At 43.3% G+C, this 15,252-nt stretch overlaps 1 protein-coding gene across 2 annotated transcripts; it reads right to left on the reverse strand.

The window, feature by feature from the left end:
* Positions 1 to 4: 4 nt before the first annotated feature.
* LOC110535857 (solute carrier family 25 member 40) lies at positions 5 to 15,073 on the reverse strand. 2 transcript variants are annotated; one of them, XM_036938971.1, is made up of 11 exons: positions 14,798 to 15,073; positions 14,571 to 14,684; positions 14,390 to 14,449; positions 14,188 to 14,294; positions 11,122 to 11,189; positions 10,476 to 10,600; positions 5,354 to 5,527; positions 2,726 to 2,835; positions 2,413 to 2,494; positions 2,211 to 2,291; positions 5 to 1,378 (listed from the first exon to the last, which is right to left on the reverse strand). In XM_036938971.1, the coding sequence occupies exons 2-11, from the start codon at positions 14,677 to 14,679 to the stop codon at positions 1,257 to 1,259; spliced, it is 1,038 nt and encodes a 345-aa protein (XP_036794866.1). In that variant the 5' UTR covers positions 14,680 to 14,684; positions 14,798 to 15,073; the 3' UTR covers positions 5 to 1,256. The 2 variants fall into 2 exon arrangements, with proteins under 2 accessions (XP_036794866.1, XP_036794871.1); XM_036938976.1 differs by having other exon boundaries at positions 14,571 to 14,613; positions 14,798 to 15,067.
* Between the last annotated feature and the right edge of the window lie 179 nt (positions 15,074 to 15,252).

Genomic DNA, 15,252 nt, shown 5'->3' on the forward strand with positions numbered 1-15,252 from the left:
ACAATTCAAATGTCAAAATGTGACTTTTATTCTCTATGTATTTCTGTACAAAGTTGGGAAACGTGTCACTACAGGTGATCATTGTAGAATATATTAAACAATAGAAATATATCATTGCTACATGTTTTGAGAACATGTACAGGTTGTCACAGTTCACAGTCCATGTCTGGCTGACTGGGGATTGAATATGGGATTCTGGAACAGGTGCAAGTTAAGAGTTTCAGGTTTAAACTGGCAGTCTGGCACTGAACAGAACATGTATCCTGAAGGACCTTGGGCCTTCTCTTCCAATAGGGTTGAGAATGAGGTGATAGAGTTAGGGTCATGAATTGAGATCGAGAAAGCGGGCAGGGAATGAGAGGGGGTTCTGCGGGACAGACTACTAACCAGAAGTTATCCCGCCTCATCCACAGCTTTGACCCTCATCTCTACTGTCCCCGACTCCACTCTGAGGGTGTCGGGATATATGCAAAAAACACATTTCCCCATTTCAGACATGGGTATAATACACACGTGTACATGTGTGAAACAGGACAAATATAAGCATCCATCAAATGATTATTATTACTGTCAGACCCCGGATGGCACAGTGCACACAACCCCCATACCTCAATAACTAACATAATGGGATAAAACACTTGTCCAACATGACCCCCCCAGTTTCTGGTTACAGATAAGTCTCTAACACCTACAGGCCAGTGTAATTAAATGCACTTCATAACATGATATTTCACCATGGGTGCACAGGAAAAAGATTATGCAAATCATTTTTAAGTAGTTATGAAAATGATAATACCTTCATGATTTGGCAGAAAAAAATATATTTCAAATACAATCTGTGCACTTTTACTATTTTCTCTTGTCACAATTAGTATGGTGATTAAGTGCAGTATACCTTGATTGAGAAATATAAGATAAAATATGAATAATATTGATTACCTACAAATATTTGTCTTCATGTCTGCCAGTATTACCTGCTTTGGAACAGAATCAAGTCCTGGCGTTCTTAGGTCCTAAACGCCAACATTAGCTACTTCCAGCTAGTCACATGACAGATCACACTTGAACACTTTACAGTGAGGAGTGTTGGAGTGTCTACGCAGCTGGGAGGACACAGGCATGCAAAGTTACATCTGAAAATCTCTAAGGACCCTGGGAAAGGTAGAGGTAGCCAATACCTACTGTTGGCGATGGCTGATTGTGTTCTTGGTATTGTCTATGGTGGTGGTTTGTGTGTGTGAGAGGCCCTAGTCAGGTCAGGTGGTGCTGGTCAGCAGCCTCTCCTGGTTGTGCTTGCGGAAGAAGGCTTTCCCAAACTCATAACAGCTGATCATAATGGCACAGGCTGGGGCCACCTTGATCACCCTGGGAAGGAAACCTAGAAGAGAAAAGTAGGAGATGGAGTGAAAGGGGGGAGAGAGAGGGGTGGAGGTGAGAGAGTGAAAGGGTGAGAGATGGGGGTGGAGGAGAGAGAGTGAAAGGGGTAGAGAGAGGGGTGGAGGAGAGAGAGTCACGGGGAGAGAGAGAGGGGTGGAGGAGAGGGAGTGAAAGGGGTAGAGAGAGGGGTGGAGGAGAGAGAATGACGGGGAGAGAGAGAGGGGTGGAGGAGAGAGAGTGAAAGGGTGAGAGATGGGGGTGGAGGAGAGAGAGTGATGGAGAGAGAGAGAGGGTTGGAGGAGAGAGAGTGACGGGGGAGAGAGAGGGGTGGAGGAGAGAGAGTGACGGGGGAGAGAGAGGGGGTGGAGGAGAGGGAGTGACGGAGAGAGAGAGAGGGGTGGAGGAGAGGGAGTGACGGAGAGAGAGAGGGTTGGAGGAGAGGGAGTGACAGGGAGAGAGAGGGTTGGAGGAGAGGGAGTGACGGGGAGAGAGAGGGTTGGAGGAGAGGGAGTGACGGGGAGAGAGAGAGGGTTGGAGGAGAGGGAGTGACGGGGAGAGAGAGAGGGTTGGAGGAGAGGGAGTGACGGAGAGAGAGAGAGGGTTGGAGGAGAGTGAGTGACGGAGAGAGAGAGGGTTGGAGGAGAGGGAGTGACGGGGAGAGAGAGGGTTGGAGGAGAGGGAGTTACGGGGAAAGAGAGGGTTGGAGGAGAGGGAGTAACGGGGAGAGAGAGGGGTGGAGGAGAGGGATAAGGAGAGAAAGTAGGTCACCAGTTAGGAGACTAACCTGAGGTAACTGTGTGTTTTGGGTGAACTATCCCTGTAGCCTGACCTACCTACAAACAGTCCACCCACTCCGTTCTCAGCCACAATCTTGATCATCACACTGAGAGTGGAGGAGGAGGCCTTGGACGACACTGCAGAGACATGACAACATAGCTGGGTTAGTAGTACAGGATCACTACACATCAACACATCACTAAAGATCATAAGGATGATTCCATGAATCAGGTGATCAGCCTGGAGTTCTATACCCACAATTCATAGCCTGGAGTTCCCCTATCTCCACCTGCCTCCTGGTCTTCACAACGTCGAAGGGAAGAGTTACTATGGAAGCGATCTGGAGGAAGACATAAACAAGGGTTAGAAATTACACTTATATTTGACAATGCTGCCCTCTAGCAGTATTAGATGGAATAACACCATGTCAGCACAGAAGAAGAGTTACAGAGCTAGAATAACATTAGAAAGGTACAACAAACTATATCAGATATTCAATGTTCAATATATCTAGGTGCTCTACTAGACAGAACAGTTTGAGTTGACCTGAGAGGACAGCTAGAATACTCACTGATCCAGACACCGCTCCGGATATGAAGGTGATGGCAAACGTTGGCTCTCTGATGTTGTTGTGCTTACACAGCCACGCCTTCCCCTTCTCATAGTTATACCAGTACATGGCTGAGGAGGAAACAGACACAACATGGAACTCCTGTTCTCAAACACTAAAGAGACAGAGAGAAGGAGAGGGAGAGAGAACAGGGGCTTGAGAGGAGGGGGAGAGGAGAGAGGAGGGAGCTAGAAAGAAGGAGAGAGGGAGCTAGAGAGAAGAGAGAGTGAGAGGGAGAAATAGAGTGTTATATACCTGAGATAGTTACAGTGCCTTGCGAAAGTATTCGGCCCCCTTGAACTTTACGACCTTTTGCCACATTTCAGGCTTCAAACATAAAGATATAAAACTGTATTTTTTTGTGAAGAATCAACAACAAGTGGGACACAATCATGAAGTGGAACGACATTTTTTGGATATTTCAAACTTTTTTAACAAATCAAAAACTGAAAAATTGGGCGTGCAAAATTATTCAGCCCCTTTACGTTCAGTGCAGCAAACTCTCTCCAGAAGTTCAGTGAGGATCTCTGAATGATCCAATGTTGACCTAAATGACTAATGATGATAAATACAATCCACCTGTGTGTAATCAAGTCTCCGTATAAATGCACCTGCACTGTGATAGTCTCAGAGGTCTGTTAAAAGCGCAGAGAGCATCATGAAGAACAAGGAACACACCAGGCAGGTCCGAGATACTGTTGTGAAGAAGTTTAAAGCCGGATTTGGATACAAAAAGATTTCCCAAGCTTTAAACATCCCAAGGAGCACTGTGCAAGCGATAATATTGAAATGGAAGGAGTATCAGACCACTGCAAATCTACCAAGACCTGGCCGTCCCTCTAAACTTTCAGCTCATACAAGGAGAAGACTGATCAGAGATGCAGCCAAGAGGCCCATGATCACTCTGGATGAACTGCAGAGATCTACAGCTGAGGTGGGAGACTGTCCATAGGACAACAATCAGTTGTATATTGCACAAATCTGACCTTTATGGAAGAGTGGCAAGAAGAAAGCCATTTCTTAAAGATATCCATAAAAAGTGTTGTTTAAAGTTTGCCACAAGCCAACTGGGAGACACACCAAACATGTAGAAGGTGCTCTGGTCAGATGAAACCAAAATTGAACTTTTTTGGCAACAATGCAAAACGTTATGTTTGGCGTAAAAGCAACACAGCTGAACACACCATCCCCACTGTCAAACATGGTGGTGGCAGCATCATGGTTTGGGCCTGCTTTTCTTCAGCAGGGACAGGGAAGATGGTTAAAATTGATGGGAAGATGGATGGAGCCAAATACAGGACCATTCTGGAAGAAAACCTGATGGAGTCCAACAAGACAATGATCCAAAACATAAAGCAAAATCTACAATGGAATGGTTCAAAAATAAACATATCCAGGTGTTAGAATGGCCAAGTCAAAGTCCAGACATGAATCCAATCGAGAATCTGTGGAAAGAACTGAAAACTGCTGTTCACAAATGCTCTCCATCCAACCTCACTGAGCTCGAGCTGTTTTGCAAGGAGGAATGGGAAAAAATGTCAGTCTCTCGATGTGCAAAACTGATAGAGACATACCCCAAGCGACTTACAGCTGTAATCGCAGCAAAAGGTGGCGCTACAAAGTATTAACTTAAGGGGGCTGAATAATTTGCACGCCCAATTTTTCAGTTTTTGATTTGTTAAAAGAATTTGAAATATCCAATAAATGTCGTTCCACTTCATGATTGTGTCCCACTTGTTGTTGATTCGTCACAAAAAAATACAGTTTTATATCTTTATGTTTAAAGCCTGAAATGTGGCAAAAGGTCGCAAAGTTCAAGGGGGCCGAATACTTTCGCAAGGCACTGTATATAGTGATAGACATTGTGTTGTGTCTACCTGAGAGAGATAGAAAGATAGTCATAGACATTGTGTTGTGTCTACCTGAGAGATAGTGATAGACATTGTGTTGTTTCTAACAGAGATATAGTGATAGTGATAAAATAATTTATGTCTAAAGATAATGATTAAATAATTCAACTCTGAAACCATATAATTGTATGAAATGTATTAGAATCCTAAATCTATAATCTGATGATGTGTGTAGTTTTAGTCAGAATTAGAACAAGGACCTTTTGTTCCTTTTTAGTATGTAAGCAGAGTGCAAGTGTGAAACAAATGATAAGAGGAGCTATCGACAGACAAGCTGTACCACTGTGTTCCTTACAGGACATTCTGTCTCCACCCGTGGAGGGGAGAAACTGTTAGGCTGGCAGAAAATGATGAAACATGTTGCAGATTAAACAATGTATCTGTGTAAAAACACCGACTGTCTAAACAAGGCGTAGCTTAAGATTTGAACGTGTTTGTGTGTGTTATAAAGACTGGGTTTACATTTTTGATGTTAGAACGTTCTCGTGAATAAACACTGACTTTTGTAAGCTGGGACTCTTGTCTGTTTCATTCAACCAGAATCTTACAAACTCTGGGTTGCAGACTGAGTAGATTAATTGAAGTTTATGAACATTGATAACAAAATTCTCATAAAAGATAGACATTGTGTTATTTCTACCTGAGAGAGATATAGTTATAGACATTGTGTTGTTTCTACCTGAGAAGGGCACGTCTCTAAGCAGTGTCGGTCCCCAGCCCCTCCAGAGAGACCGCCAGCCCTCGTTGCGTACTGCAGAGTGGATAACCTCACTCAGCTCCCTGTACGAACTTCTCTGGGATTGCATCTTCGTACGGATCAGCTCCAACGGACTGATCACTGTCACAGAGCCCACTGACTCACAGAGAGACCGAGAGAAAGAGAGAGAGAGAGCGAGAAAACACTTATAAGCACTACACACAGAAAGAGCAGTTAAACACATACATTTCTTTCTCACATGAAAAGGAGGCCATAATTATATCATGGCGCTGGAGAAGATGGCTGATGTTTTACGTGCTCCTAACGAACTGTTTTTTGTGTTGTTTGTACCATATTTTTGTAAAACTTATTTTGTATATAATGTTGCTGCTTCCGTCTCTTAAGACCGGAAATAACTTCTGAACATCAGAAGAGCGATTACTCACCACCAACTGGCAGGCGCTCTTTTTTCCTTTAACGAGCCCGACAAGCCTGACGTGAAGGACATACTGCTTTCCCGGGAACAGGCACAAATCCCCGTAATTTGCGTGAAGAGGGCGAAGGTCGGGCTGCCTTCTGAGAATTCGTAGGCCTTCCTTTCTACTAGCTAACGTGCAATCATTGGAAAATAAAATCGACGACCTACGAGGGAGATTAAACTACCAACGGGACATTACAAACTGTAATATCTTATGCTTCATGGAGTCTTGGCTGAATGAGGACATTATCAACATACAGCTGGCTTGTTATATGCTGTATCGGCAGCATAGAACAGCGGCGTCTGGTAAGACAAAGGGTGGCGGACTATGCATATTTGTAAACAACAGCTGGTGCACGATATCTAAGGAAGTCTCGAGGTTTTGCTCACCTGAGGTAGAGTATCTAATGATAAGCTGTCGACCACACTATCTACCTAGAGAGTTTTCATCTGTATTTTTCATAGCTGTCTACATACCACAACAAACCAATGCTGGCACTAAGACCGCACTCAATGAGCTGTATTACGCAATAAGCAAACAGGAAAACGCTCATCCAGAGGCGGCGCTCCTAGTGGCCGGGGACTTTAACGCAGGGAAACTTAAATCCGTTTGAACTAATCTACCAGACGAGCTAAACTACTTCCATGCTCGCTTCGAAGCAAATAACACTGAAACATGCATGAGAGCACCAGCTGTTCCGGGCGACTCCGCAGCCAATGTGAGCTAAACCTTTAAACAGGTCAACATTCACAAGGCCAGACGGATTACCAGAACATGTACTGTGAGCATGCGCTGACCAACTGGCAAGTGTCTTCACTGACATCTTCAGCCTCTCCGAGTCTGTAATACCAACATGCTTTAAGCAGACCAGCATAGTCCCTGTGCCCAATAACACTAAGGTAACCTGCCTAAATGACTACCGACCCATAGCACTCACATCTGTAGCCATGAAGTGCTTGAATGGCTGGTCATGGCTCACATCAACACCATCATGCCGGAAACACTAGACCCATTCCAATTTGCATACCGCCCTAACAGATCCACAGATGATGCAATCTCTATTGCACTCCACACTGCCCTTTCCCACCTGGACAAAAGGAACATCTATGTGAGAATGCTGTTCACCATAATGCCCTCAAAGTTCATCAATAAGCTAAGGCCCCTGGGACTAAACACCTCCCTCTGCAACTGGATCCTGGACTTCCGGATGGGCCGCCCCCAGCTGGTAAAGGTAGGTAACAACACATCCGCCACGTTGATCCTCAACACTCAGGGGTGTGTGCTCAGTCCCCTACTGTACTCCCTGTTCACTCATGACTGCACGGCCAGGCACGATTCCAACACCATCATTAAGTTTACTGATGACACAACAGTGGTAGGCCTGATCACCGACATCGATGAGACAGCCTATAGGGAGGAGGTCAGAGACCTGGCCGCGTGGTGCCAGGACAACAACCTCCCCCTCAACATGATCAAGACTAAGGAGATGATTGTGGACTTCAGGAAAAGGAGGCCCGAGCACACCCCCATTCTCATCGACAGGGCTGTAGTGGAGCAGGTTGAGAGCTTCAAGTTCCTTGGTGTCCACATCACCAACAAACTAACATGGTCCAAGCACACCAAGACAGTCGTGAAAAGGGCACAACAAAATCTATTCCCCCTCAGGAGACTGAAAATATTTGGCATGGGTCCTCAGATCCTCGAAAGGTTCTACAGCTGCACCATCGAGGCCTCCACTGGTTGCATCACTGCCTTGTATGGCAACTGCTCGGCCTCCAACTGCAGAGGGTAGTGTGTACGGCCCATACATCACTGAGGCCAAGCTTCCTGCCATCCAGGACCTCTATACCAGGCGGTGTCAGAGGAAGGCCCTAAAAATTGTCAAAGACTCCAGCCACCCTAGTCATAGACTTTTCTCTTTGCTACTGCACGGCAAGCCGTACCAGAGCGCCAAGTCTAGGTCCAAGAGGCTTCTAAACAGCTTCTACCCCCAAGCCATAAGACTCTTGAACATCTAATCAAATGGCTACCCAGACTATTTGCATGCCCCCCTTTTATGCCGCTGCTACTCTCTGTTATTATTTAAGCATAGTCACTTTAAGCATAGTCACTAACCTGTACCCCCGCACATCGACTCTGTACCGGTACCCCCTGTTTTTTTAAGCATAGTCACTTTAAGCATAGTCACTAACCTGTGCCCCCGCACATTGACTCTGCACTGGTACCCCCTGTATATAGTCTCGCTATTGTTATTTTACTTTTTAATAACTTGATACTTAAAAGTCTTATTCTTTAAACTGCATTGTTGGTTAGGGACTTGTAAGTAAGCATTTCACTGTAAGTTCTACACCTGTTGTATTCGGCGCATGTGACTAATAACATTGGATTTGATTTCATTGAAAATAAGGTGTCTGTAGTTTCCACATTTATTTGAAATTTTGCAGGATGAAATCTCTTGAGATGCACATCTCGTTTTCAAGAGTGTCCCAACATATATATATATATTGTATATTTTATTTTATTAAAGTACTTAGTAAGAAGAAGAATATGGCAACTACTGTCTAATAATAATAATAACAATTAAATCATTATAATGATAATAAAATATAATTACATTAACAGCATAAAAAAATTGTTGTACAACTACGAATAAGCTTATAACTAATAAAAACTACTGCTACAACTACTAATACAACTAAGTACCTATAATAGAGAGTATACATACATATTTACAAATATCCTCACATGGCGATGTTTCTATTAGTTAAAAACACAAACAGTTTGTTCTTAACAGTTGAAAAAGGGTTTCGTAAATGAACTGTGTGATTACAATGTCCTGGTTTCTGTAGGTAAATGATTCCAGTCACTCAGGCCTTTGTACCGTATCTGAAAGATCTTACTCTTAGATCTGGCTTCCTGCCAAGGCAAGGGCTGATTTCAAGGCTTTACTGCTAACCTACAAAGCATTACATGGGCTTGCTCCTACCTATCTCTCTGATTTGGTCCTGCCGTACATGCCTACACGTACGCTACGGTCACAAGACGCAGGCCTCCTAATTGTCCCTAGAATTTCTAAGCAAACAGCTGGAGGCAGGACTTTCTCCTATAGAGCTCAATTTTTATGGAATGGTCTCTGCCTACCCATGTGAGAGACGCAAACTCGGTCTCAACCTTTAAGTCTTTACTGAAGACTCATCTCTTCAGTGGGTCATATGATTGAGTGTAGTCTGGCCCAGGAGTGGGAAGGTGAACGGAAAGACTCTGGAGCAACAAACCGCCCTTGCTGTCTCTGCCTGGCCGGTTCCCCTCTTTCCACTGGGATTCTCTGCCTCTAACCCTATTACATGGGCTGAGTCACTGGCTTACTAGGGCTCTTTCATACCGTTCCTAGGAGGGGTGCATCACTTGAGTGGGTTGAGTCACTGATGTGGTCTTCCTGTCTGGGTTGGCGCACCCCCTTGGGTTGTGCCGTGGCGGAGATCTTTGTGGGCTATACTCGGCCTTGTCTCAGGATGGTAAGTTGGTGGTTGAAGATATTCCTCTAGTGGTGTGGGGGCTGTGCTTTGGCAAAGTGGGTGGAGTTATATCCTTCCTGTTTGGCCCTGTCCGGGGGTGTCATCGGATGGGGCCACAGTGTCTCCTGACCCCTCCTGTCTCAGCCTCCAGTATTTATGCTGCAGTAGTTTATGTGTCGGGGGGCTAGGGTCAGTTTGTTATATCTGGAGTACTTCTCCTGTCCTATCTGGTGTCCTGTGTGAATTTAAGTATGCTCTCTTTAATTCTCTCTTTCTCTCTCTCGGAGGACCTGAGCCCTAGGACCATGCCTCAGGACTACCTGACATGATGACTCCTTGCTGTCCCCAGTCCACCTGGCCGTGCTGCTGCTCCAGTCTCAACTGTTCTGCTTGTGATTATTATTATTTGACCATGCTGGTCATTTATGAACATTTGAACATCTTGGCCATGTTCTGTTATAATCTTCACACGGCACAGCCAGAAGAGGACTGGCCACCCCACATAGCCTGGTTCCTCTCTAGGTTTCTTCCTAGGTTTTGGCCTTTCTAGGGGGTTTTTCCTAGCCACCATGCTTCTACACCTGCATTGCTTGCTGTTTGGGGTTTTAGGCTGGGTTTCTGTACAGCACTTTGAGATATCAGCTGATGTACGAAGGGCTATATAAATAAATTTGTTTTGATTTACTCCAAACCCCTTTTGGAATTACTGCCGTTGTCGAAAGTAGTGCGAGTTTTGTGAAGTTAGGTGTTCCTTAATATATACAGGGAACTTTAAGTTGATACATTTAAAAAGGAACTAGTACCAATGCAGTGGTCTTCTGTTTGGGAGTGACAGCTAGTTTTGTGATTCAGACATTGTTCAATGATGTCTTATAATGGCATCCAAGAATGAATCCGCAAAGATAGTTATAAATGACATCTAATTCGCAAAGTAAGGTCTTGGTTGTGTTTTGATAGATGACATCACCATAATCTAGGATAGGAAGCAGCAGTTGGGTTACTAAGGTCTTTCTAGTGGATAGACAAAACCATGTTAAATCACTCTATCACTGTTTATCGCTCTCAAGTATACATCACCACAGTGACCTGTAAGGTCAGAGGTCAGCTCACCTCTGGCGAGGGCGCCTGCTAGTAGAGGCGCCTCCTCAGCGTGTGACCCCATCCTGACCCTCAGGGCAGCACGCAGTTGGTCGTAACACGTGAAGTAGATCACTGTCGCCGGGACCGCCATGATACTGCAAGAAGCATTAACAGAGATGCAAATCTAATGTTTCCTCAAGAACCCTGACTCATTCAAATCAGGCATTTACAAACAAGAAACCAACATCAACAGATGAAATATCCATAAACAACGAATAAAATGAATCAGCTTTTACTGTGTCAGACACAAATCAGATGGGTACAAGCAAGAGGTACAAATAAAATGTTCCCAAATTAATCAACAGCCCATGACTCAGCCGTTACCACACCGCTCAGACACAAATCCATGACTGAGAGATTTAAAATAAAACATTAACAAATCAAATATTGATAAACCCTGAGTCTACAAAATCCCAGTGTCCACCCGTACTGCTCGATACAAATGAGCAGAACAATGGGAAACAATTGTAAACAACTGAATTATCAATAGACTATGAGTTTGCTGAATCACAGCGGGCCAGCCACTCAAGACACAGCTGACCATAAATCAGTGCTGAAGGCAAGTAAGCAGTGTGAATTAGTAATGAGGCAGAGTAACGGCAGACTTCAGACTCACAGGGTTGGAGGGAGGCCGCTCCATAACGACTTGATACCTTCCCTGCGGACTATCTTAATAAAGGCATCCTGCAGAGAGAGGGTCAAAGAACCAGAGAAATAACTAATGCATGATACTGATGTACATGTACATAATAAATGCTTAAGGGTTGTACCGAATGTGGGAGATGTGGATCTCCCGTTCGTCTACCGTTCATTCAGCACACTGTTGATATCTGACTGCTGACACTTTTGTGCGATTCTACATGTAAAATCGGTTCACACTCGGTTCGCAAATTACAGCCGGCACTCTGTTCAGAGGAGCTAAGTACTCTCGGCAGGCAAATGCTATTGGTGTGTCCGAACCATTATACAGTGGCAATAAAAAGTATGTGAACCCTTTGGAGTTACCTGGACTTCTGCATAAATTGGTCATAAAATGTGATCTTCATCTAAGTCACAACAATAGACAAACAGTCTGCTTAAAACTAATAACACACAAACAATTATACATTTTCATGTCTTTATTGAACACACCGTGTAAACATTCACAGTGCAGGGTGGGAAAAGTATGTGAACCCTTGGATTTAATAACTGTTGACCCTCCTTTGGCAGCAATAACCTCAACCAAACATTTTCTGTAGTTGCAGATCAGACCTGCACTCCTGCACTGGTCAGGAGAAATTTTGGACCATTCCTCTTTATAAAACTGTTTCAGTTCAGCAATATTTTTGGATGTATGGTGTGAACCACTCTATTGAGGTTATGCCACAGCATCTAAATCGGGTTGAGGTCAGGACTCTGACTGTGCCACTCCAGAAGGCGTATTTTCTTCTGTTGAAGCCATTTTGTTATTGATTTACTTCTGTGTTTTGGGTCGTTGTCCTGTTACATCACCCAACTTCTGTTGAGCATCAATTGTTGACAGATAGCCTTACATTCTCCTGCAAAATGTCTTGATAAACTTGGGAATTCATTTTTCCATCGATGATAGCAAGCTGTCCAGGCCCTGAGGCAGCAAAGCAGCTCAAAGCAAACCGTGACGCTCCCTCCACCATACTTAACAGTTGAGGTTTTGATGTTGGCGTGCTGTGCCTTTTTTTCTCCACATAGTGTTGTGTGTTCCTTCCAAACAACTCAACTTTAGTTTCATCTGTCCACAGAATATTTTGCCAGTAGCGCTGTGGAATATCCAAGTGCTCTTTTGCGAACTTCAGATGTGCAGCAATGGTTTTTTTTGGGCAGCAGTGGCTTCTTCCATGGTGTCCTACCATGAACATCATTATTGTTTAGTGTTTTACGTATCGTAGACTCGCCAACATAGATGTTAGCATTTTCCAGAGATTTCTGTAAGTCTTTAGCTGACACTCTAGGATTCTTCTTAACCTAGTTGAGCATTCTGCGTTGTGCTCTTGCAGTCATCTTTGCAGGACGGCCACTCCTAGAGAGAGTAGCAACAGTGCTGAACTTTCTACATTTATAGACAATTTGTCTTACCGTGGACAGATGAACATCAAGGCTTTTAGAGATACTTTTGTAACCCTTTCCAGCTTATGCAAGTCAACAACTCTTATTCTTGGGTCTTCTGAGATCTCTTTTGTTCGAGGCATGGTTCACATCAGGCAATGCTTCTTGTGAATAGCAAACTCACATTTTTTGAGTGTTTTTTATTGGGCAGGGCAGCTCTAACCAACATTTCCAAACTTGTCTCAATGATTGTACTCCAGGTTAGCTGACTCCTATTAGCTTTTGGAGAAGTCATTAGCCTACGGGTTCCCATACTTTTTCCAACCTACACTGTGAATGTTTAAATTATGTATTTAATATAGACAAGAAACATACAATCATTTGTGTGTTATTAGTTTAAGAAGAGTGTGTTTGTCTGTTGTTATGATCATTCTTAAGGGTTCACATACTTTTTCTTGCCACTGTACATCTTTATAATGCTTGTGGTTAGCATTCATTGGGTCCATCACTTGAGGCTGGTTCCAAGTCCCACGGGTTGTGGCGGTCATGAAATTTTGTTAGCCAGTGATTGTCAAGCAAATAACAGCCGGTCTAACGGTAACTGACAGTTAATTAACATAAACACATCTCCTGGCTTCCATACAGCCTACAAGCTACTGATGCAGACCTTTGGAACATCGACATTTTAAAAAGTCGAATAAATCCATGTAATATAACCTACACCATCAAAATAAATCCATGATTATTTTTTTTCGACAGGTCTAAAGAAACATGATATGAAGAAAATGTAGTCTCTTTCAGATTAACAGAAAAGCATACTCTGAGTTGTCCTTATGTTAGGTCCTGATCTGGCTATGCCATATGGCTGTGGGATACACTAGTTCATTTAGCAGACAAGATTTGCTTAGAATTCCGTGGCATTATTTTATAGTATAAAGAATACCAGTGAACATAGCTTAATAAAATAGAAAGGATATGTTCTCCAAACGAATTGAGGGAGTGAACACATGCTGCTATTCTGTGTTGAGCGATTAACAAAGACACAGGTAATCCTATTAGAGTTATTTATGTAGTTGTGATTCAAACATTGGGCTATATGTTTTGCTGTTTAATACATTCTAAGGCTGCAAGAAGTAACTAATGAGAGTCCATGAGCCTCTTTTAAAAAGATAAGGATCCCATCAGATTTCTATTGACTAGGCCTACTATATTTATTTTCTATTACATTTGCATTGATGTCAAAGTGCTTAGAGGGACAATAGAGTGCTGAGTACCAGGCAGTTAGCAAGTTTGGTAGGCTACTAATGACCATCAGCAGCATCAGAGCTTGGAGAAGCCTAATTACTGTGGCTAAACGGTCATGTGGAATTGACTGCCATCATGACTCATGACCGCCCGTGTGGCAGTAATACGGTCACCGTAACAGCCCTAGTCCCATCCCGCCCATAGCCTCTGACCCTTGGCCACATGTGCAGATCTGTAAGGAATGAGCAATATCTCAATGTTACCCTCTGATAGGCTAGACAGAATTTTCATCACATTGCACACGATACACACCAACCCAATCCTTGCACATCAAGATGGGGGTTGAGAGTTGGGTAGAGGTGTTAGAGATGTTTACCAGAGTGCCGTTGAAGTGGCCGGGGGCCTTGTACCAGGCCTTGGAGTTGCCGTTCGTACACACACAGGTATGGTCCATCAGGCCATTGCAGTACACAAAGCATTTCCCTGGAAAACAATAAAGACATACATAATGGATTGAACACTGTCGTTTAGAGAGAGGACAGAGGAATGGTAGGTTACATTGATTATTGTCTTATTACCTTTGGGAAAAGGACTTTTCTGAGCCTGGAGTCTGATCTTGACAACATCCAGAGGTGTGACTGAAAAAAGACAGTTGTACAACCAGTGTAAATATAATATAGTCAGTTTATATATTTATATATATATATATATATATATTAGCCAGTGTATGTGTGTGTAGGGGAGAGTTCCAATGCTCACCAAACAATGACGTCAGGAGAGCCCCTGAGCAGGAAGCCAACATCTGTTGAAATGGAGTAATGCCATTGGTGTCGACGGGCACAGGATTTTTACCAGAATTACCACTCATCTTGCCTAAGAAAGATATTCAAAACAACATTTGATTCAGTTGTTGTTATGAACATTTAATTGACCATTAAATTATTGTTGAATTCTGGCCAGTGACAATTTGTAATCATTATGCTTACCTTAGAGAAGCTTCTTGCTAGCTATATTGCAGGAACTAGAAGCTAGCTAACTTATTTATCTAGCTACTCTTCCACAGTGGACAAGTAACGTTCTTTGTCAGTGACGGAATCCAAAGCAAACACATTTTAAATGTGATGTCCCGGTATTCTTATAGCTCGTGTCTACGTACGTGTGCTTCATGGGGCAATTGCACAATACATGGCTTCATTCAACTAGACAAAGTGAAATAAGAATGGCAAGTTCACCCACATTACATTTGTAAAAATATTTAGACTTTCAGCAGAGCACATTCTTGGCACAAGGAGATCCAGCACATAGTTACAGCTACAATACCGAACTAACTAAATATCTATAAATATGACAAATTCCAATTTCTCAATAAATTATTCGTTAAGGATAAAGTAATCAGTTACTTGCTTGATCAATTTTTATATTTAGAAAAGCCAGAAAAAAA

Source organism: Oncorhynchus mykiss, chromosome 2 (assembly GCF_013265735.2).
Source record: "Oncorhynchus mykiss isolate Arlee chromosome 2, USDA_OmykA_1.1, whole genome shotgun sequence".
NCBI lineage: Eukaryota > Metazoa > Chordata > Actinopteri > Salmoniformes > Salmonidae > Oncorhynchus > Oncorhynchus mykiss.